The sequence below is a fragment of the Lepidochelys kempii genome, chromosome 11 (assembly GCF_965140285.1).
Source record: "Lepidochelys kempii isolate rLepKem1 chromosome 11, rLepKem1.hap1, whole genome shotgun sequence".
In the NCBI taxonomy this organism is placed as follows: domain Eukaryota; kingdom Metazoa; phylum Chordata; order Testudines; family Cheloniidae; genus Lepidochelys; species Lepidochelys kempii.
In genome coordinates this window covers 12262151-12287662 of record NC_136390.1, presented here as the reverse complement: position 1 = coordinate 12287662, position 25512 = coordinate 12262151, and the positions used below count along the sequence as shown (strand labels likewise).

Here is a 25512-nt window from a genome sequence, read left to right as displayed (position 1 = left end):
TTGTTTAAAAAATAAAAAGTTTGAAAATGTGACCCAATTGTAAACAATGCAAGGATGTTTGCCTGAGTCTACAGAAAGCCTGAAACCAGAGCTAGTCATGCATTTTCTGTCAAAATGATTTTTCAACAGCAAATGCAATTTCCACAAAATCAAAATTTTCTGTAGATGAAATCAATTCAACCTGTATCAAGTCAGTTTCGCTTTAAAATGCATGTGCCTAAGGTGTGGCAATGCTTCATGGGAGCTGTCGTTCAGGTGCTTCATGCCACCATTTGCTCCTATGGGCCATGCTCCTTGGCTAGACTACATAGGATAATTATCGTCTCTGTCATATCTATCCACTTTGATGGAGAAATAGACAAAGACAGACATAACAGATAAACAGATGAATAGGGACTGATTCTCATTTACTTTAGAACCCCTTTACGCCATTCTGGGAGTGTAAAATGGGCTTAATTTAAACGAGAATCTGGTCATAGATACAAACTGTGTGTTTGCAATAACTACTTTTTAGAAACCCCTTTTTATACATATTGTACAGAAATAAAAACACAAAAGGCCTGATTCTCCACTGCCTTATACAGTAAATCCATACCTGAGAAATGCTACTCTTCTGATTTGACTGGGCTTTACACCCACTGCGCACTCATGTAAGTTGCAGCACAAAGTGCAAGGTAGTGAAGAATCACGCTCAAAGGCTCTCTGCTTTCCAAGTATTGAAATGGTATACTATGTGGAGTACATACTTTACAGCCCTTGACAACTGGGGCATGAGGCCAATGCAGAGGCAGTAATGAGAGCTTCATTGCCTAATGCAGGCATTGCATATACAGCGATGGGCAACTTTATGATAGCAGAAAGCCACAAAATCCACTAAAACCCTTTAGAAGACCAGGGGTTGTGACGTGGCGGGGGGGGGGGTTGAGATCAAGGTCCCAGCCCTTGGAGGATGGGATACCTCACTCACCCTACAGCAGTTGCTCCTGTCCTGTGGGGCTGGGCTTGGCTTCCTGATCTCGCCACAAAGTCATGTAGCACATGCACCCCCACCCCCCCACCCCAATGCCCCACCCTTCCACAGCCCTAGTGCTGCTGGATTGCCTGCCCTGAGCTGGGCTGTGGTGGGCCAAAACAAGACAAAAAGATCTGAGGGGCCAGATGCAGTCTACAGGTCGTCAGTTGCTCATCCCTAGCATATACAGTATAGAACATAAAAGGGTGAAATGTGCAGGAGTATAGTAGACATGAAGGGCTCTGAGCCAGCACAGCATAGGGCACTGGGTACGGGAGATGGGACTATGACTGATCAGCCTGTGGCTATGCAGATTAAGTGGCTAGTGAAGTGGGTGAATGGGGATCATGCCACTGTTCCAATCCAGACAGTGCTGTATTGATTGCAGTACTTGGCCCATATGTTAGAAGCTGTCCCCCTGTCATAGCTGTGCAGTTCTTCTGCACAGTGCTTACTCACAGCTGTGTGCAGTATGTTTAAATGTAAATGTCACCTCAAAACAGATAAACGCTTTATACTCTGTCGCTATTCCATTTTATGGATCAGATTCTGCCCTTGTATCGTATATATGCACAAAACTCCCAATGGCCTCAGTGTCTCATTTTGCCCCATATGTATGTACCACAGCAAGGACATTCAATTTACTATTGTTAAAATGACCTGGTGACCCAATTACCAATCTCTGCAAAGCACATACTTCAGCGACTCGGCTGCATTTCAGCTCTAGGATCACAGCTTTACAGAGCTCCCTGTACCGTGGTAACACTTTCTGTCCCATCGACCTGTGAACCTACGATAGCAGAAGTGGCACATGAATGCAGCCAATAGCTTCATAAGCATTGAATAATTTTGCCCCAGCACAGAATGAGAATTATTGTCAGAGATACTCTGATATCTTTGGCATTTGCCAAACAAATGCCAGTGGAACAACTTGCCACACTGTGAAATGAGTCACTGATTGTTACTTCCTATAGCACAGGGACAGCATGAGTTCATTTAATGCTGCCCTGCATTGCTTTGAGCTAGGAGTGCTAAGCTTGCACATTGGGTTCTTAGTTCTAAAAGGGTCTCAACTCAGCCTACTTTGTGTGGGCATAAATTAACTGTGCCTGGAAAAAAACCCACCTCATGTTGTACAGTACCTATCTTCTCCGTTGTAATTTCTATGTAAATTGTAAGCTTTCTGGAACATGGTGCCTAGCACATTTTGAGCACTGCATAAATGCAGTTTAGATGTTCAGTTACCTGATTTATGGGCAGTTACATATCTAAATTACAGGATACGTAGTGATAATGAAACATTGGCAAAAAAGGAGCCATCACTGAAAATCTAATCCTGTACATCCAACACATCTTTCAAATCCAAATAGAAACTGTTCATTTGCAGCCCTGATGCTGACATGTTTAAGGTGAGGGTTGCAGTTTTAATTTCAGTCAGTTGTGATGAAGAATTAATCACTCAATCAATCACAAAGATCCCTTTAGTGTGTGTGTGATGGGTGAGATTATTTCTGATTGTTTTCTGTTCAGTGGGATCCGTATAATAAGTAGTGGGGGTTCATCCTCCCCTAGATGCTTGTGTGAGACTCCCAGTAGAGTCAGTGGGAGTTAAGCACACACACTGAGGGGGAAAAGCAATCCCTATGCTTTGAATGAAATGAACTAATAATGAGGAGGCATTGTGTGACTGTTTTTGAGCGTGTGTGGGCTGCCATTATATTTGCTGAATACTAATATAGGTAGCCATGTTAGAAAAACACCTGTGCAAATATTCAGTGACAATTCAGAAATACCTCCTGATGTTAGTGCTCTTGCTTTTTGCAAATTATGCAATTTTTCCTCCATAATTATTGTCACTGCATTAAAAATGAAGGTCAAATTTTGCTTTCTTTACTTATGCAAGTCTTCCATTTTCTTCACTGAATAAGAGGGAGGGAGTAAAGAGAGCTCAATTCGATCTGTTGTGTGTGGAAATGCTCTTTAATAGCCACTATCAAAGATGACTAAATTTTGCAAACAACACAGCAACATAAAACAGTGGATTCTTGGCACTAGACTATGAAGGATCAGGGCCTCACAGAGAAAAGATATGGAGTTTAATATTAACAACAGAATTGAATGAATTTTAATCAACAAATGAATTAATATTTAGCTGTTAGGATTATAATCTCAGTTATAATTCCAGAATACATCCACTAAAGACACTGGAGTTACTCCACATCTGAACAGCTATAACCAAGATCAAAATCTGACCCATGACAACAGATTTTAAAAGTCTGTTGATAAATAGAATTTATTACAATATTGAAGTGAAGCATGTATAATAGTCATGCAAAAGGCAAGTAAATTAGGTAATGCAAACACCAGTTTTCATGTAATGTACAATGAAAATGACACTTGAATCAGGAAACTGCATGTAAGGGGAACTGGTTGTCGATGGTCAGGCCTAGTGGTCAGAGAACGAGTCAGGCCCAGTGGTCAGAGTCTGAATGCCAGAGTCCAAGGTCAAAGCAGCATCAGAGCCGGGGATCAGAGTCACAGGTCAGAACCGAAATCAGAGTCCAGATGCCAGAGCCAAGGGTCAAGACAGAGTCAGAGCCAGGAATCAGAGTCAAGAGTCAGACCCAGATTACCTGGAGTCTGGGAAGCCAGAAGCAGGGCTGGTTCCAAGGAAAGAGCAAGACTGGAACTGGAATGGAAAAAGGCTGGGTGTAAGGCAAGGTCTAGGCTGGAGCAGTGGAGGAGCAAAGCAGGAGCAGAGTTTGGAGTGAGGCAAGCACAAGGAGACAAACAATGTGTGGGCATATGTGTTGAACAGCCAGTGAGCTACTGCTGCTGCTGGGTTTAAGAACTGGCCTGCTGACATGTTAGACTGTCAGGAGACTGAGCAGCTGCAGCTGCAGGGCCTTACTCCTGACACTGCACTACTATACCTATTGAGGACCCAGGGTAGAGGATTCTCCACTCTGTTACAGCCAGTTTGAAGTGTTGTAACTCCTTTGAAATCAGCAATGTAACACTGGTGTAAAACTGGTGTAACAGAGAAGAGAATCAGACCCCTGGTCTTTCCCCTGACATGTACACAACATTCATTATTTTTTTACCCACTATCATCAATAAAGCACCAGGGGGACAATACAGTACATTTAAAATGTGGACTATTTACAATACTGCCTTATGAACTATTCCTGGCTACTATTTTAGTGGTTCTGACAGAGACACCATTAGTTCTCCAAAACAAAGGAATAAAATCTTGGGGTATTGGCTATATTTGGCATCAGCATGACAAAAGCAAAAGATAAAAGTTCAAATCAATTCAAGGTAAGTGAGGTAATATCTTTTATTGGTACCTTTCCCAGAAGAGCTTTGCGTAGCTCCAAAGTTTCTCTCTTTCAACAATAGAAGATATTTCCTCACTCATCTTGTCTCTCTAATATCCTGGGACAAACACGGCTACAACACTGCAAATTAAGTTCAGTCTGTCAGAGGTTTTTTGTTTTGTTTCTTTTCCTGTACTGAACATTTTTACTATCAACAGCCACAAAAATGAGATCAACCAAACAGTAATAATCCATCACCATAACAAATTAAACTCCGGAATCCAGGGGACTAATCTTCTTGAATCTATAGCTACGGTTTGATAATCAGCTGATCTGCCTGCAAGGATGGCACGAGGATTACAGCCAGTTGCAATTTTTTTGCACACATCAGCTTTCTGCTGGAAATGGAGTTTTGTTGAAATAGAAATATTTCACAGGAATGTGCAGATTTTGACAAAATTTTCAACAGGAAAAGTCTAACAAATCACTCAGCCTTTCTCATTTCAATATTGTCAAAATAATTTGTTTCGACAAGGTAAAAATATAGTTTCAACGTTATCATTTTAATTCATTTGGTTAGATGATTATATTCAAATATTAATTTAAATAACATATATATGTGATATTTTAAATTATTTCAACATTATCAAATTGAAATGTTTCAATGGTTCCAAATCAACATTTTTCAGTTTCCTTGTTTTTGCTGTGGGAAATTCTGGCTTTTCATTCTGATTCAGAATGAAACAAATTTCAAAATGGCAGAATTTCCTGTGCAACTAAAATTTATTTTTCTGACCAGCTCTAGAATTGACTAAGAACACATATCTCTTGTATACCTGTATGTTTCTACCAGCCTATCATGGGAACAATGTTTTGAATTTATAGGCATATTAAAAATATATAGATCTTAAAGACAAAGAAATACACCAACTTAAGTAAACCTGTTTGGCTGATCCCTGGTGTTTGCTGAAGATTTATTGTGTTTGTCAATCTCATGATTATATTGCAAGTAATGTGATTGGCCCCTACTTCGGGCAGTCTCATGAAAAGATTCAGCTGGTCATGAGATTTTGGGGAAAACAGAAGCACAGACAGCAAGAGACCACCTGTACTGTAGGAGAAGCTGCACTAAATTGCAAATGGGGATTATGAGCTCTAGTCACAGCTCTTCCACTAATTGCTGTTAATATTTCTGTGCACTTCATAATGCTTATCATGAGTCAAGTTCTCAAACTGCTATCCTGGTGAGGGATAACTGTCATTCACCCAATTCATGGGTATGATAATTCAGAGTTTGCACAAAGTCACAAGAGCTGAGAATAAAATCCAGTTCCCTAATATAAATGAGCCAAGTCTCATCCACTTTGCCATGTGGCCTTTGAGAAGAAGCTTGGCAAATTAGGTGTTTTGGTAATACACACCAAAGCCTGATCTACACTAGAAAATTAGGTCGGCTTACCTACGTCACTCAGGGATGCGAAAAATCCACACCCCTGAGTGACATGGTTAAGCTGACCTAAGTCTCCAAGTAGACGGTGCTAGGCCAACAGAAGAATTCCTCTGTTGACCTAGCCACCACCTTGCAGGAAGGTGGATTAACTACACTGACGGGAGAACCCCACCCACTGGTGTAGGTAGTGTCTACACTGAAGCACTACAGTGGCACAGCTGCAGTGGTACAGCTGTGCCACTGTAACATTTCAAGTGCAGAAAAGCCCTAGCATAGTGCAGCTCTGTGTCACCCCCTTTTAGTAGCTCGACCTTATAGAGAGGTTTCTGCTCTGCTACTGCTTCCGTGCTACGAGAGCTGGTTCTTTAGATAAAGTGGTACAGGTTTGTGCGTTTACATCCAGAAGGCTCAGGGTCAGACCCTACAGACAATCCAAATCTGGGCATTGTTTCGTTTGGTTATGTTGTCTGTAAGTAACAGACCACAAGTTGCTTCCACGCAGGAAGAGAAACCAGAAACCTGATGCCCAGAGTTCCAGTGCTGTCTCACAAACGTGTCTGTAACCCTCCGGGAATGTGTGTTTTTTTCTCCCTGTAAGGACTGTTCCAGATAAAAAATAACAGCATTATTTCTCCCCTCACCAGTTATTCATATATCTGAAGTGAAACAGATCTGTGCCATGGATATGAAGGTTGTGGGTTAAGACCTTGTCGATTAGCCATGTGGGGTGACAAATATATAGACATGCAACTTTGTATAAGAATCCTGGAATAATTTCATGATATTTTGGAGACTGACTCATGATTTTTGAATTTCTGGGGTCAGCACTACCAAAAGTTTAGTTAGTTTTTCTGTTAACTCCAAACAATTTTTTTACCTGCTATTGCTTTAGTTCTCTACTTTCCTTGCCAAAGCTCAATATTTCCCCCCTTGTTGTGCCATAGTAGCCCAACTAAAAGAGGAGAATTCCAGCATTCCCATCAACTCTAGACATGCAGGTAGGTCAAAAACCAAACCACAACGCTTTCAAAAATTACCCTGAGACAACACTCACTAAACACTCATTATCAACATGGTTTCCTAAATTATGCATGTTTTAAATCAGTACTGGACTTTATGCCAAACTTAACAATGCTGACATCCAACAGAGTTGGAATTTGTAAGACAAAACACTGGATTTTGATCTCCAAGACCAAACAAGTAGCTGTTTGCAATTCAGTTTTGGCTTGACTATCCCATAACCTCATTTAGTTTTGGTTGAACTAGTTCAAAAATATTTCAATACTAAAAGATCATAGGGATATACTTTTACCTGCAGGTGTTCTAGTACTCACCACATTTAGTAGTTCCCATGACAAACAGAACCTAAGCATATTTTAAAATATATTAACACTTATAATATAACACCTTTTTAATCCCAAAGTGCTTTGGAAACTATATACATACAGCACTTCTGGAATGTAATCCACTCCAGAATGGATGACAGGTAGGTGGACAACCAATGTACTGCACACTACAATGGAGGAAGGGGAAATTTTAGCCAGGAAATCCAAAGCAAACTGCTACTCACATGAAGAATACCATATGATCTTTGATTCAAAATAGAACAGACAGGCCCTTGGTTTTCAAGGTCTAATCTGAATGCCCCCAACCAGGAAACCATGGAATTGAAATTATCTGCCCAAGAAGAATGAAGGGCAAAGTTGAATCTGTGGGGATTTGAATTTGTAGGTACAAGAAAGCATAGACACTTGAAAGCTGATGTTTAGACCTCAAGCTATCCCTTCCCAATTGATCTCATGGGACAAAATAGAAGAGTTGATACTTGTGTAGGCGAGAAAGTGAGTAATTTTTCACCATCCATTTATAATCACTTCCTGTGAAGCACAGCTACTTTCCCTGTGTGGTGCTTGGGATGTGCTCCTCCATAATAGCTGCAGTTAGAAGAGGGTCCAGTAGTTCACTTGTGGATATAGGTTTTAAGGAATCCTAAGGTGTTCAGAATCTACAGTAATACAGGCTATCTATGCACCAATATAGACAATGTTTTAATCCTGAATAAGAACAACATGATTTGCCGCATTTTGATTCAGATGCAAGCTCCGCAAACTCTAGAGGCACAACATCTCTGGCCCAACCCTAGCTCACATGGTATGTTTGATGAGGATGAAATAATGATTCTCCAAGTTCTGAAGCAATGGCATTCAGAACGTGTGCACTTGTTACACATTATACTTTTGGTATTTTACATTGTAATCTTAGAGCATCTAAACCTAAAAGTCAATAATAGCTGACAGGTTTCAGAGTAGCAGCCGTGTTAGTCTGTATCTGCAAAAAGAAAGGAGTGGCACCTTAGGAGTGGCACCTTAGAGACTAACAAATTTATTTGAGCATGAGCTTTCGTGAGCTACAGCTCACTTCGAAGTGAGCTGTGTAGCTCACGAAAGCTTATGCTCAAATAAATTTGTTAGTAAACTGATGCGAGACCAAAGGGCAATGAAGTAGCTCAACAAAGCTTGAGCAATTTCTCAACAAAAGGACAAGTGGAGAGCACTGTATTATATTTAGGTACTGAATACCCAACTGTGCATTGACAAACAACAGATGTCACAAATCATAGAATTTAAGGCCAGAGGGGACCTCTAGATCATCTAGTCTGACCTCCTGTATATCACAGGCCACCACCACCACCCAGCCACCCACACACTAAACTCAACAATTGCAATTGGACCAAAGTATTACAGCCTTTGGGAGACTAAACAATTGTGTGCCACTGGTAGACAACAGAAGGGACTGAGGTGTACCAATACCAATGGCAGGGGACTGATTAAGTGAGATATACCCAGATAATTTTAGCAAGTGAGCAGCACCCCATACCGCAGAGGAAGGCAAAAAAACCAACCACCCTAAGGTTTACTGCTTTCTCAGGTGATCCTGAGCATTAAAGCATTTTGGGAGTAAGAGGGGGCCTACGGGAGATATTGCAGCTATCAAGGATCCACCTGGGAATTCCGTACAAGACAACATTCTCTTAACTTGGATTTAAAACTAAACCATGCCTCAGCCCTTTACAGACCTGAAGGTCTTTTAAAAAATGTACAGGGAGTGCCATCTACAGGCCAAAACAATATTGAGACAAATTCTCTCATTCCAGCAAAGTGGTGGGTAAATCTAAACCAGTGGTTCTCAACCAGGGATCCATGAGCAGCTTTCAGGGGGCCTGCCAAGGAGGGCCAGCATTAGACTCTCTGAGGCCCAGGGCAGAAAGCCGAAGCCCCACTATATGGGGCTGAAGCCCAGGGCCCTGAGCTCCGCCACCCAGAGCTGAAGCTGAAGCAATGTAGCTTCACGGGGTGCCCTATGGTGTGGGGCCCCAGGCAATTGCCCAGCTTCATACCCCCTAACACGGACCCTGACTTTTATATGTAGAAAACCAGTTATTGTGGCACAGGTGGGCCGTGGAGTTTTTATAGCATGTTGGGGGGGACTCAGAAAGAAAAAAGTTAAGAACCCCTGACCTAAACAACATGGGATCAGATTGCCCACACCTGCAAAAGAGCCTACTCAGAAAAGTTTCTCTTGAAAAATTAGCTTCAGATCATTCAAAACCTGTATATCCCCTGAGACTGTGGAGATTTTGGGGGAGATCTTAAATAGAGGTCATTTGCCTCCATACTGTCTGTCAGCCCTCCCCTGTAATTAACAATCAGCATGAATCCAGGCAAGCTGTTTCAACAGGGCTTCTGCCAGGAGATGCCCATAGTACCCTATGTGAAGGAAGATTTCACAGCATGCAGAGGGCTCTGCCTAGAAGTTAATAAGCCTGAGGCCGTTATTAACTTCTAAGCAGATTTCTTGGAGTGTTGGCAGGAGGGACAGTGCACTACATTCTCCCTCTTCGTATGTGGAGTCTGGGGAGCTTTTTGTAGGGGGCAGTTCAAAGCCGACAGAGCTGCAGTAGTGGCTGATCTCGTCCTTCCATACAGACATGAACGGATCAAGGGAGCACGATCCAGTCTATAGTATTTTCTCATTCAGTTCTGGAAGAAAAATATTCAGTGCTATTCTATATTGAAGTACCTGGTGGGGAAAGATAGGCTTGTAGATTCTAAAATCGGACCTTATTTGTATTTACATCATGTGTAACATTTGGGGAATTGGCTGAACTGTGATTCTCATATGCACCCATAAAAGATACTCTAGGCCCCCAAAGAGGCTTCTGTGCTTATTTGTCATTCCAGGTAGTACTGCATCAGCTGTATTTCCTCGGATGATATCTTGATAACAACTAATCATTTGTGTCTGATTCTTTCATTTTATTACTGGCTGGTGCTCTAAGAGCAGCTTTTTCAGGAGTGACAAGCCATAGGCTAGTGTTATCTGGCTGAGAAACAGCCAAAGACCTCAGATTTGCACGAGATATGAAAAAGGCCTATAAAATGCACAAGAAAAGCCTGGGTTCTGGATGGTGCAGAGGGCCCACTCAGAGCTCCAGCGATTTTGTCCATCTTCATTTTATAGGCCATCCTTACATTTCATCCAGAATAATTACAATAAGAAAAATCTCCAAATTTTACAAGAGACAGGTATCTTCATACAATGCACAGTTAACCTGTGAAAATGGTTGTCATGGGATGTCATGAAGGCCAAAACTATAAGTGGGTTAAACAAAGAATTAGATAATTCATGGACAATAAGTCCAACAAAGGCTGTTAACCAAGATGGTCAAGGACACATCCCTATGCTCTGGGCATCCCTAAATCTCCAACTGCCAGAAGCTGGGACTGGAAAACAGGAGATGGATCACTTAAAATTGCCCTGTTCTGTTCATTGTCATTGAAATACCATTGCATGCGTCTTCAGTCTCTTAGGCCACGGTATGCATATACTGCACTTTTTCACCCTGAGTTACTTGATTGCCAATTAACTCAATCTTTGCAAAGGGATAATGTGGACATTCCTCAATCCTTCATCCCAGGATACAAACATTTTTTGCTTTAACCTGGGGCTCAGCCAGGAACAAATCATATGGGATCATCCACACTAGCCTTTACAAAGCTGTTAAGCATCTTGAGTTAACTGGTAATTAATTCACTTGAGGGGGAAAAAATCATTCTAATGAAGACAAACTCTAAAGGGTTAAGCCCCAAATCCAAAGGGAAGGGATGGGGGGGGGGAATAAAAGAATAAATCATGAATACAGTGAAAAGAAGGAAGATTTATTCCCAAACCACAAAATCTACCTCATGAGACATTTCTTCAGAAGAATCCCAGGTGTGATAAATTTATAGTCTTTCCTCTTTATTCTTCCTATTACTCTTTCCAAAGCAGAGAGTATTGTGTTTTCAAGTCTTTGACCTTGGATAAAGCGTGGGATTCCTTTCACTTTCCCCCTCAACATACATCCCCATGCCCCATTTGCCAACACTGCATTCCAATGTCATAGTTCAGACAGACCTCATAAATTAGTAACAATATTCTCATGTAAATCTACCAGAAGAAGGGCCCAGATCCTATTCCCATTGAAGTTAATGGGAATTTTGCCAGGCCAACCATTTCTAAGTGGGAGGCAACACGGCTTAGAATCTAAAGCACAAGACTCAAAGTCATTAGAGTTCAGAGTCCGCCAGGCTGAGCAACCAATTACCACTGAGATGAGCTACCAATTGAGTAACATTTTGATCATGCCCCCAAAGACAACGTAATTGTAGGCTGTCAATGCAAAGGCTTCAGCTCGTGAGAAAAGGAGGTACCATTGTAGTCCTTCACTGTACAGTTCTGGTGTGACCACTTCTGGAATACTGCATTCATATCTGAGCATCTGTATTACCAGAAAGATATTGACAAACTGGAGAGAGTTCAGAGAAAGAAAATAATAAAAGATTAGAGGGCTGAAAGGACTGACTAATAAAAAAGCCCAGTGGAGTTAAATATGTACAACATGACTAAGAGACAATTAAGAGGAGACATGATAACAGCTATAAATATATGAAGTCTGTAAATGCCAAGGAAGGCGATAAATTAATTATGACAGTAAAAGGGGCATAAACAAGAGAAATGGAAAGAAATTACAAAAGGGAAATCATAAACTGAACGTCAAGAAGAACTTCCAGACAGTGACCTCCAGCAGGCTGAGAAACAGTCTCCATATGGATATGCGTAAGCCCTATTGCTTGGGACATCTAAAATTGAACCAGGAAAACACCTGAAAAAGATGGCCAAGGGTTGCACTTGATGATACTTTCTTCATACTTCTATGATAGATCAGGGACCATCTGAGGGGCAATAAGTCTTGTGCCCATCATGTAAGCAAAGTAAAATCTATCTATGATCTATGTAAAATCTAATTTACCGAGAGCACCTTTCCATCTAGAATGCCCTGAGACTGGAGCACCTGACTCAAAGACCATCAGCAACCAAGGCTGAGATAAACTTTACGTACAAAAGTCTGCATTACTCTGTTTATGAGGAACTTAGAGCAAAATGTGATTAGTGATAAAAAGTTTGCATTCTGGTATATATTTTAAGTGTTTTTAATAAAGGGAAGCCATACAGCGTCATCCCAATAGATCAGTGTAGTTTGTCTAAGAAAAGGCTAAGAATTGACTACAAGTACCTATATGGGGAAGAGATTTCTAATATACATCTCTTTAGCCTAGCAGAAAAAAGGCATACTACGATCCAATGGCTGGAAGGTGAGGCGACATAAATTCAGACTAGGCATAGGGTAGAAATTTTTTAACAGTGATAGTAATTAATCATTAGAAGAACTTACCTAGAAATATGGTAAATTCTCCATCACACTAAGTCTTTGAAGTAAGACTTGATGTCTTTCCAAACTATATACCATATTTCAAACAGAAGTTATAGGCTTGATGCAGAAATTACAGGATGAGGTTCTATGGCCTGTGTTAAGCAGAAGGTCCGACTAGATGAGCATAATGGTCCCTTCTGGCCTTAAAATCTATTTATCTACTCACAATAAGTGGATAATATTTCTCATCATTGCAACCACATCAGCTTCTCCTCTGTTCCTTCATTGGCTGCCTCTCCAATTCTACTTTACATTCAAGTGCCCCATCATTAACTCCAAGGCCTGCATTACTCTTTCCCCATCGATAGTTCTCATCTCTTGCTTCTCTTCTGTTTCCCATGATCTGCTCTCCTTATTTCACCCTTCTTTTCTCACTCAAAATTGCGCCATTTTCATGTTCCCTTTATGCTGCCTCCCATTTCATGTGTGTCAGGAATCCTCTCCCATCAAAACCACTGCTGTGAAGAAATCTTCCAGTTTTGCTCTCAAGCCAACCTTTCATTTTGAACTGTTCATCTGTGGGTGATAGATCTTAAACTTTGCAGGGTAGGATCCTTGTCCATTTCATGTGTTTGAGAACAGTTACAGAGCTCTATAAATAACAACACTTGTTCTTAGGAGTCTAGGAAAGGAAAACAAAATCAGCATGAAGGCGCAAATTGTGCATATAACCCAGATTTTCAGCCTCTTACCTGTGCTACTTCTTCAAAATCATCATGTCTTTTCTGAAGGGCTCGTGCTCTGTGAAGAGACTTTCCCACTCCAGTGTGTTTACTAAGAAAGGCTTCCCCATGGTTTTCGATCCAGTCCAATACCTGGACACAAAAGAAGAACATCCAATTATCTATTATGTCTCTTTATCACACAGAATTTCTCAGTAAGTGGCTAAAATAGATGAAAAAATTATTTGTGTGTGTTTGCTGTAGAAAACACACTGGCATATGGCAGAGCCTAATCCAATCAGACAGAAGATAAAGTGTTTTTAGATGTTAGTGATAAATTACCATTATTGGAATGCCATTACCTGTTTATATGGCTTACAAATAACATGATCATTTGAGAGAGCATGAGTGTTTGCTTTTGAATAATTTAATTTGAGACTGTCTGAACTGCAGGGGTGGGAGGAAACGGGAAGTCTTTTACATCTGATATCTTCCACTTGTTATACATGTGATGTTTCACTCCATATTCTTTATGAAAATATGCTTATGATATGAATACGACATAACTGAGATATATTAATGCAAGATGGGTCTTGTAAGATATTATTGGAAAGCTTATGATTTCCTGAATGCGATTATTCAATTTGTATGCCTGTATCATTTCTGTATCCAAAGTTAGGAATATTGACTGTGTATCTGTATTTCAACTATGCTACTTTGTGTGATGCCCACTGCTAACACTTCAGGTACAACAATGGAAAAGCCATACAGGGCTGATGACCCATCTGCGAGGACAATGGACTGTGGAAAGGTTTGGCCTTCCTTGGGATGCTCCATACTGCCACTGACTCATGGATGCTGTGACACTACAGTCATGTGGTCTTGTCACCTCATACTAAACATTACCCAGAACTTCTTGTAGTTTTCCACTGGAAGGGAAAGGGGGTCAAATTTGGGGAACAAAGGATTCCCGCCTTATGTAAATCCTATGTAAGAGTGGGGAGGAAGGCAAATGGGACTCCTCCTCTTCATGTCCTCTCTGCTCAAGAAGAAAGACTGCTAAAGCCACCTGAAGTGAAGGCAGGGGCGGAGTCCAGACTAAGACAGGGGTACAATCTGAAAAGAAATATAACTGGAACTCTGAACCACAGAAACTTTGCAACCTGCCTAAAATAATATTTAGAGTAAGAAGTTACATTTCTGTAATTTTTCTTAAGTATATTGAGCTTAGCTTTCGTATTTTGCTTTATTTGGTCAGTAATCTGCTTTGTTCTGTCTGTTATCTCTTATATTCACTTAAAATTAACCTTTTGTAGTTAATAAACTTATTTCTTGTTTATAATATAACCCAGTTTAAGTAATTTCTAACCGGGGGCAGGGGGGGAAGAAGTTGTGCATATCTCCCTCCACATTGAGGGAGGGGGTGAATTTCATAAAACCTTTGGGTTTGTACCCCTTAAAGGGAGTGGGCACCAGAGTGTTGGGGCAAGCCCCTAAGGCTGAATGTTACCAGAGCTGATCTCTGTCTCTCTGTGCAGCTGGGTGTGGTCCTGCCTGTGTGCTTGGCTGGAAGAGACTTGTGAGCCTAACCCAGGAAGGCCAGATAAACGGGACCCAGGTTGGCAGAACAGGCTGACTCAGTGGCATCCCAGCACATTAGGTGACACCCCAAAGGGCCCAAACCTGCCACAATACACTCCCAGCATAAACTGAAACCTAGTGCTAGTTGTGCAATGATTGACTTCACACAGACAGCAGACTTCAGCGTGCAAAATCTAAAACAAGTCCAAACACATGAGGGAAGGATACATTTAAATTGCTCAGGAGGAGGGGAGAGAGGGTTAGCAGGGCATCTAAAAAGGAAAGGTTAAGGTCCTTAGCTAAAAGCTGTAAAACACTGATGGGTATCAACTTTTCAAGTAACTTCAGATTTCAAGCTACCCACTGTAACTGAACCCTGCTGAAAGCAAAGTCACAAGTCTGATAATCTGAAGGTTTGGGGGATTTTCTTTCCAAAACAGTTCAGCTGTATCACTGTTGTCAGTCTGGACCTGCCTCTCACAATAATGCTAGTTTGGTTTCTCAACCTGCTGTCCATTAAGCCACCATCATTTGTACTAAAGCCAAGATTTTGGATGCCTCATGTAGACGTCCCATGAGTAGGGTCAGTTCATGCTAACCTGGGACCCCGCGGACCTGGCTCATGCTGATTGTAGCACGTCTGCAAAGTCTAAGGCAGGGATCTCCAAACTTTTTGAATCGCGCACCGGCACGCCACCGAAGAATCAGCGCTGCTGCCGCTGTGCCGGCGGTACTCCTCCTGCCATGCACCCCCAGGGATGGTCTTGCTCACGCACGCCGCTCTGGAGACCACTGGTCTAAGATATATTGTGTGATCCTCTCCCTCCAGCTGCCCTCAAGCTCCTAGGTCATGCAAGCAGTCGGGAGATAGGGGTTGTTCAGATCCACTTGGGGTAAGAAATGGAGAAAGTAAATAAGGAATGTGTCCCGCACTGGTGATTCTGTGTCACAGTGTGTGCAGGGATTCAGGATCTCATCCGTCAAGTAAGGTGACCTGTACTGTTTGCAGGTGGGGTTTTCCTTCAGCTCCCATTGAAGTCAATGGAGAACTGAATAGTAGCTGGAGGTTTCCTGCTAACCAAGAAAGGTTGGCGCCTGTATTATGATAAAGGGTAAGACCACCCTGATTTCCCTAGAGATAAAATTATCATCACCATAGAGCTCTGCCAGCACAAAGTGGCTCCTACTTTCATACTTCACATGATGTGTCACTGGAGCATAAGCAGAGAACATCACATTAGCAGGGCCCCAGACATGTAGGCGTGGGGGTAGGGAGGGAAATTGCAACGGCAAGTTTATCAGCATTGTCTAGATAGACCACTGTGGCTTTTTAATACCACTCCATGCATGAGCAGGGATTCCTAGAGCCCAAGACAGAAGATACTGGCTGAGTGTAGAAGCCATTTGGCAAGTGTGGCTCTGGTGAAAGCAGCTGTTGCTGATTAAACTGAGATAACTGAAAAAATGAAAAAATGGAAGAAGGTGTGACTTTTATTCAGGCAAATGGAGTCATTTCATGATGTAGCTGTATAGGATCTAAAACACCTGGACTTTCAGATTTTCCTTCCATTATATATTCTAAATGCCTCTTTATAATGAGATCCTCTACAGCTGCAGTTTTTTATATATTGTCATTTTTCCTTTCTTCTTCCATTGATGGCAAGAACACTGTAATAATAATATTTAGAAATTTACATAGTAGTTTTCATCTACAGAGTTCAAAGCACTTCAAAAAAGTGGGTATTGAAGCACCCTACCTCCTGCTGAGACAATGTATAGTTGTCACAAATGTCATTTTGTGGATTAACTAGTAGCACATGGGATTTTGGAAACAAAATTCCTATCCATGCTTTTTCTTTTATGATCTACTCTGTTCCCATTTGCCTACATTATAGAACCTAACATATTCCTTTAATGATATGACAGCAACATAACACCTGGCCTGCTAAGAGCTTTTCTATGATATGTCTTGTTTGCGTATAACTTGTAATAATAGTAATTATTGGAGGGTTGCCTGCTAGCATGGCTGTCATTATGACTCTATTAATACTTCCATTAACATCCCCTTCCCTTTTGTCAGGGGTTTGCAACTTGTTATTAAAATTGGATTAAGGCTAAATCATGACTTAGAAGATCTCAACCCATGAGGTCACAGTCTCTTTTTTTTAATAGAAAATTGTAAACTGTAAAAATGTTATTTCCAATAAACTCACAAATGGCTTCAATTTTTTGGGCAACTTTTTCATATTTACGGCATTATATATTATATATAAATAGCATTTTTCATCCTGAAGCATTTTACACACTGTATTCAGAGGGGTTGCTTTAATCACTATTGAAATGTTTCTATTTCTGGTATGGGACACCTCCTTTTTTAAGACAACTCACATCAATAGTGTACAACAATTTAAGATAGGAAATGAAAAATACCACAGCCACTTGGAACTGTAGGGGGAGTACGAGTAGGCAACATACTTTTACCTAATAGGGCCTGGCTACTGATACAAATCATGGTATTGCTACAAAAAGGGACATAGGATATTTAATCCATAACTAGTAACGGCAGTGGTTTTGCATCTCATCCACACAACACAGAGCTCCCTAATGCCATGCTGTGGCACTGGTTCAATAATAACTTACAGGGGAGGGTGCCATTTGCTGAATCACCATACCACTTCCTGCAACATTGGGAGGTTTCCTTTGAGGTCCCCTCTCTAAGTGCTGCCCTGGCCCAACACTACTTAGCTCATGAGATCAGATAAAATCACACCTCGGGATAATAAGGTTGTATGTCCGCTTCATAAATCAAAACAAGGTGAACAGTTCAGCTAAAACCTATTAATCATTCACTAATGATATACGCCTCAGTGCCTATTTGTCTGCTCCCCTCACAACTGTCTCCATACTTTTTTCTATGCTGCCTCTGTGCCTGGAATGCCCTCCTAAACAGATTCACTAGGCACCTTCCCTTCATGAAGCATCTGATACAATTTCTTCCTTAAGACCTATTTCTACCATAATGGCCACAAGAAATGAGTCAAATAAGATTTCTATTTAAAACGTAATGACTTGCTCAGTCACACTTGTGTGGCCCTGTTCTACATCAACCAAAGTCTATCTATTTAAGGTACTTATCTGGCCCCCTTACCATCGTACCTAAATGCCTCGCAATCTTTAATATATGTATCCTCACAACAACCCTGTGAAGTAGGGAAGTGCAATTATCCCCCATTTTACAGATGGAGAACTGAAGTACAGAAAGCCTAAGGCCAGATCCTCAAAGGTATTTAGGCACCTAACTCCCACTGAAATCAGTTAGGCCTACACAATGGCATAAGAGAGGAGTCAGAAGGAGGGCATGTCTCACTCCCGTATATGGGTGTGGAGCCTGAGTCACAATCTAATTATATATAAAGGGCAAAGTATTATTTATAAATACTAATATTAAGGGAGGACTGGATGATTTCAATGGGAGTTGGACACCTAAATACTTTTGAGGGTCTGGGTCTCAGCGACTTGCCCAAAGTCACAAAAGAAACCTGTGGCAGAGAAGGAAATTGAGCCTAGGTCTCCTGAGTTCTAGGCTAACATCCTAAGTACTGGGCCATCCTTTACTATTATTATTAATAAATAATATTTCACCCTTATATATAATGCCTTCCATCTGATAAGCTCACAGCTGCTTACAAGCATGACAAGATTAAACCTACCACCAAGTCTGTGAGGTACAGGAAATATTATGCTCATTGTACAAAGGGGCAAACTGAGGCATGGGACAGTTGAGTAGTGGCCTTAGTTTATACATCAGAGGCCTAATTTCCAGCAGTGCTGAGCACTCACACTCCAACTGAAAACAGTAGGAGATGCAGATGCTCAGACTTCTGAGTATAAGGCCCCGAGTCTGCAGCAGATCCAGTCCTGTGACTTAGCCACAAGAACAACCTTGAAAAGGTCATCACTCAAATAAAAACATCAGCATTTGTAAACATTTATCTGTCTGTGGTCTTGGAGAGACCACAGTTTTTCTTATGCCGAGAAAAGGAAACGACTCCAGAATCACCAATAGATAAGTACTGGTCAATGCTGATTTTTTAAATTGAGATCACAGTACTTATGACTGATTCTGTTGCTGAAAATACTTGTCAGGTTTATAGCTAAACAGCAAAATTACAATGATTTAGTTCAAATAATTTAATTATTCCTTTGAAATACACACGACTTTTTGTATATTTTGAGAGTGCTGTCAAAAAGTGCAGAGTTGAACATTTAGTCCATTATGTTTTTGATTTTATAATTGTCCTCCATATTCCAAATATATTTTTAAATCACTAAGAAAAATACTACATGCCATGAATCATAATAATGATGACAACATCCTGTAACTGGTCACCTCATCTGAGACTGTCAGGGCCATAATTTGAAACATGAAGTAATTATTTAATCCCAAAATGTTTCTTTAATGATCTCTTTCCAGTGAGGATTACTATGAGATTTGATCTAGATATCAAGCTCTTCAGGCCAGGAACTCTCGCTGACTAGGTGTTTGTGCAGCACCTGACACAATGGTGCCTGATCCAGATGTGGATACTACTGCAATAATAATACTAAAGAACCACAATGCTGATGCACATTTTATGAAGCCACAGAGGTTTCCAATACAGACTGCTGGGTTATCCTGGAGGCTCAACTCAGACTTCAGAATGCCTGTTAGAAAATACTTGTTGCATTAGTGAAAGTCTAGTTGGATTCTCACTTTAGGCACAGGCCTGAGTAGCGGGCAGAGTGTAAGGGGCACTGCCTAGGAAGCACTGTGATTCATACACACACCTGGGAGTCAGAATGCTGCCTCCCCTGCTTCCTCCTTGCTCGTGGTGTAGTACATTAGGGTACTGATTTCCCAGTAGTCTATCCCAGCAGCAATTTACAACAGCCCGCCACTCATGTTGGCACAGCTTCTCTGGTTAGCAAGGAAAGTGGTAGAGCCAAGGTTCCTTTGTTCCCTCGCTCCTTCCCTAAGCACCTGCACAATGGAAGGGAATAAGAGGGTATCCCTGCTTATCCCTACATGCCCAGACTCAGGGCCCAGGTGGCCTACAAAAGAGCATAAGCGAGGCATGAAAGGTGTCTGGTGTCCTTTCATGGGTGCAGCCTCTGAGTCACAATCTAATCTGTATACATTTAATATTCATATTAAACAGGGCTCAGACACACTGTTTGTTAGGAATCAGTGTTAGGATGTTAACAGCAGGAGAGCATAAACCATACAAAAGCCTCACTTCTGAGGACAGCTGTACCCTTTGGCAGAAATGTGGCAGGGGGAGGAAGGAAGAGACACACACACACAAATAATAGAAGACACCACTCTCAAAAGATGATTTTTAACATTGCCCTTATTTTAAAGGAGAAAAAAAGGAGTATAATTTTCATTTGTTTTCTACACAAATCACATTCTTTTTTTCTCTCCTGGCAAGCATTGATTATGCACTGAACAGAACAGAACGCCTTGGATCAGCCAGCAAACCCACGTCACCAATGAAATGAAACAAAACTACACTCAATGAATGGATGAAAACATTCTTGGGGCCTGATTCTCCTCTCACAGACTGCAGTATAAATATAGTGATATCAGTGGACTGCTCCTTATTTACACCAAGGCACATAATGTTAGCCAATACATTTATGTTAGTCATAGTATACACCACATGAACAGGTATTGTGTGTATGGCAACAATATAATATAAATTATATACATGGCATTGGGAAGTTATATTAACTGAATGTATTAAGCTCTTCTCAGAATTCTGTTCACCCATGTCAAGTATCCCATAATACTCTGCAAAGCTGAAATCAGCTTTGGCCTTAGAAAATAGGAAGTCTGTCAAAGCTAAGATACAGGAATGGGGAGTCCTTGCACAGGATAGGATGTACCTCTGTGTTCAGCTGGTTTGGAGTGTAGCATCCAAAACAGAGATAAGAAAAGTACAGAACAAAACAACAATTTAAGGAACAGTTATGAATTGGTGGGCTGGATTTTAGTGACATGTAAAGAGTTTTGTAACTTGTAAAATCATACTATAAATACTACTAGCTGAAATGCATATCTTTGAGGCACACCTTCTGTGTAAGGTGAATATACGGTGACAATTCATTTCCTGGAATGAGGGTGTGTATATCTCCTTTTTGTAGTGTACTGCTTTGTCTTTAGACAATAAATATGGCTAAGTTCAGTCATTTGGTCTCTTGAGAATTTTTCGGAACAAACCAGAAATGTAATCAAACAAAGGGATATTGACTATCCTTTTTAGTCAATAATAAAATGGAAGGAGAAATAGATCTATCATATTTATCCTTGATATTAGGGCCAAACTGAGTCCTGTGGTAAGCGAGCAGAGCTCTGACTCAGGCTCCGCATCTCAGACACAAATATGTGAAGCTAAAAGGAAAAAGACTTGAGAAGGGCATAGGAGCCACCGACACACAATCAGATTCAGAGAGCTCCACTGTCACCCTAGATAAAGCAGAAGAGATGGGTAATCTGTTGATTTTTAAAAGCAGGAATTAGATGCACAGTGTTTTGTCAATAATGATGGGGTAATCTAGCTTCGCATTTGACAATGACCTACATTTAACAATGTTTAGTTTCTCCTAAATGGAATGACCCACTGAGGAAGCGACTTGTCTGTGGCAATCATCTGGTTTGGGGCTTAATCATTAATCTTTGCCAATTACAAGAGACACTGCTACAGTGATTCTAGAACCAGGCTACCTTCAAATTGAAAATAAATGACACAATTTTACATTAAAAAAAATAAAGATCCAGATCTTAGATCTCAGGTACAAAGGTGAAAATCTGGAGTAATTCAATTGTGGTTGAATTAATCCAGTAGCAACTCCACTGGGGGTGGAATAATCCCAGAACAACTTCAGTGGCGTGCAGAGGATTCTAACATGTCGTGAGTGAGGTCCCGATTCAACCAGGTATTTAAGCACGTGCCTAACTTTAAGCACATCACTACCCTCATTGGCTTCAATGGGACAACTCACATATTTAAGTTAGGCATGTGATTAAATACCTTACTGATTTAGGTTCAGAAAGCATAATTTGGTCCATAATGTAGACTTTAGTGCTTGCTCTACAAATATTTTAAGCCAACTACAGCTCCAGTGTAACTCCACAAGTTTTAGGGATGAATCTGGGCCTTTGATTTTCTATTTTTGTAAGATCTTCACCATCCCCAGTCACAAAGATCAAACTTTATTTTCTAAACAAAATCCCTTTCTGTAAACTGTTTTTCCTAATATTTGGGTAATTCCAAGACCTTGTGTATTTAAAATACTTAAAAAATTCTTCCTTTGATACCTGCACTTTTTGTAACTTTGACACATAATACACTAGCTCAGTGGTTCTTGTTCCAGAATATATTTTCCTCGGTATTTTGCATTCAATGTTTATTATAAATGTTTTATTTTGCTTAACAGTGGCAACACTTGATCTGTTCTGTCAAAGCCTTTCAAAATTTACACAACCCGAGATAACAATACTGACTGGTTGGGTTGAACTTTACAGATGCAACAAACAGCTTGTGAAATCTTTTGCCAGAAGATAAATACTTCATCATCTTAAAGTACAAGGGATTGGGAACTACAAAAAGTATGTGTTTGTGTGTATGTAACACAAGGCTCAAAGTTTGTGTGGTTTTTTTGGAGGGGGGCCACTCCTAGAAGCCACTGTCCTCTGGGGGAGGTAGAAAGAGAAAGGGAGGGTCTCTAGGTGGCAGCCTGGCCCTGTATAAGTTGGGACAGGCAGCTAGATCTATAGCCAAACATCAGGCCCTGAGGGGGATATGATGTTACTGATGGTACCAATGAAGACAGAACAATTAAGAAACAGAACAGAAAAAAAAAATCAAGGAGGTTTAATAAATCCTAATCCTGTTTAATGACCAATAATGCAATCCAAGTCCAATTTAATTAAAATAAAGTTCCTTTTGTTGTATGGAAGACCTTTGCTGGAAATAGATTTCTTTTCTCATCTATCCCTGGTTTTGCCACAGCAGGGTAATGTCAAGTAAAGGTCTAGTTGAGAAAATACATCTAAACACAAAGGAATTTATCCTCTGGCTTTTCCTGCCTTTATTAATGACTTAGAATAGAACCAAAAACAAAACTAAGCTAATCTTACTGATTGTCTTTATCAAAGGGTAATAACTAAGAGCATTTTTATTTTGTTTCCAACCTTTTGTTTTATTTTAAAAGAGGCAGTGAACCAGATTCTGATCTAATTTACAATGGTTTAAAACAGGAGTATTTTCATTTACTTGTTGAAGATTTACACCAGGATAAATCGGTTCAGAATTTGGTCCACTGAATACAGATCCTGAACCATCTCCCATTAAAATCAATAGCAAAACTCATATGGGGCAGGACTGAGCCCCCAGTGTTCATCAGAGGTACCCCAATGGCAGCTTTGGAGACTGAAGTCCTCTATCCAACAGAACAGGGGTAGCACAGGCTGAAGCAGTGCAAGCTTCCCCTCTACCACACCCAGATGCAGTTGCCAATTTGTGAGCAAATTTAGTTCTCATGAAAGTGAGTTACAAATAGCACAAGCTAATGTAGACAAGTGGACCATTAATGAACAGACAATTGGTTTCAGTAGGGATTTATCTCTGTTATAAAAATAAAGGAAAGGGTAACCACCTTTCTGTATACAGTGCTATAAAATCCCTCCTGGCCACAGGCAGAAACCTTTCACTTGTAAAGGGTTAAGAAGCTAAGATAACCTCGCTGGCACCTGACCAAAATGACCAATGAGGGGACAAGATACTTTCAAAGCTAGAGTGTGGGGGGGGGGGGCGCGGGAAGGGTCTGTCTGTGTGATGCTTTTGCTGGGAACAGATCAGGAATGCAGCCTTACAACTGTTAGTTAGTAAGTAATCTAGCTAGAAATACGTTAGATTTCCTTTTGTTTAATGGCTGGTAAAATAGCTGTGCTGAATGGAATGTATATTCCTGTTTTTGTGTCTTTTTGTAACTTAAGTTTTGCCTAGAGGGATTCTCTATGTTTTGAATCTGATTACCCTGTAAGGTATTTACCATCCTGATTTTACAGAGGTGATTCTCTTACTTTTTCTTCAATTAAAATTCTTCTTTTAAGAACCTGATTGATTTTTCATTGTTCTTAAGATCCAGGGGTTTGGGTCTGTGTTCACCTGTGCAAGTTGGTGAGGATTTTTATCAAGCCTTCCCCAGGAAAGGGGGTGTAGGGCTTGGGGGAATATTTTGGGGGAAGACATCTCCAAGTGGGCTCTTTCCCTGTTCTTTGTTTAACACACTTGGTGGTGGCAGCATAGGGTTCAAGGACAAGGCAAAGTTTGTACCTTGGGGAAGCTTTTAGCCTAAGCCGGTAAGAACAAGCTTAGGGGGTCTTTCATGCAGGTCCCCACATCTGTACCCTAGAGTTCAGAGTGGGGAAGGAACCTTGACAACCTCATTTTCTCTAGTGACCAGAAATCAATGGAATTTAGGTGCCTAAATACCTTTGAGAATCTGGCACTGATCCAAAGGTAAAAGGTTAATGTTCTAAACAGTCATGTTCCCTACTCCTGCCCTATTTATTCGTGGGCACTTCCATGGCACTCACAATCAAAGTACTGGAATACCTCACAAAAATTAACTGATTTGTTCCTTAATATCCTATACAGAATTTTAATTAGCCACCTACATTTAAATTAGCCATCTCTGCAATATGACTGTTCTTTGTTCAGCACTCTGTGCACCCATTTGTGACATTAGCAGTCTAGACCTTCGGAAGGGGCTGATATAATTCAAGGAAATAATTATATTAAAATACTGGTAAAACATCAATTTCTCCTTTTAAAAAAGAGCCATAACCTGCTTTAAAACAAACACTGAAACCCAGAAAAAATAAACACCCAATCTCTGTGTTAAAAAGCACAAAATACAGCTGCTCAGAGTCAGTGACAAACAATTACCTAGCAATCCACATGACTTCTGCCTATTTAATTAGAAAATAATAGGCTTACCAATACTGGATCCAGTATTGCTAAAGATCAGTTCTTAGTTCCATCTCAAAGAAAAAGTCAGCCAATCATCCTTTTCTATATTTAAATATACGGGGCCAAATCATTGAAGTCAGGGGAAGTACTTCATTTACACCAGCTGGAGATCTGCCCTGATGTACTTCGGTATTACAAAACTGGCTGGCTGACAATTTTTGGAGGTGGAACTAAGTCAGTGGAGCTATACTAATTAAACACCAGCTGAGGATTAGACCCATAATTATGATCTTTGATATTTCTCCAGCCTTCTCTAAACCTTACTGGTGGACGCGTTCTTTCTACTTATTCATTCAAAATGAATTATATTACCATTATCTCCCCTAAAACATAAAACTGTGGGGTGCCCTCAGTTGTCATCCCTAGGACACAGAGATGAGTTCTTGTGATGTAATACTAACAAATGTTCCACAGGGACTATTAGCTTCATTAACTATTAACTTCATTGAAACGTACGTAAGCGAGGAAAGGAAAGCAAATACCCGACAAAATGAAGTTGCTAGTAAGATTGAAGACAGGAAAGCAGAGCCTGTGAGGCATCATCCCTTTCCTCTTGAGATGGTGCCTCTCCACATGAATGGAAGACGCTGTCTT

General features: G+C 40.7%; 1 protein-coding gene across 2 annotated transcripts in view; it reads right to left on the bottom strand.

The window, feature by feature from the left end:
* KALRN (kalirin RhoGEF kinase) overlaps positions 1-25512 on the bottom strand; it is a 637223-nt gene that overhangs the window by 197995 nt on the left and 413716 nt on the right. For both annotated transcript variants that reach the window (XM_073305148.2, XM_073305146.2), the window contains exon 10: positions 13289-13411. In XM_073305148.2, the coding sequence (XP_073161249.1) occupies positions 13289-13411 (123 nt within the window). The remainder of the gene's footprint in view (positions 1-13288; positions 13412-25512) is intronic.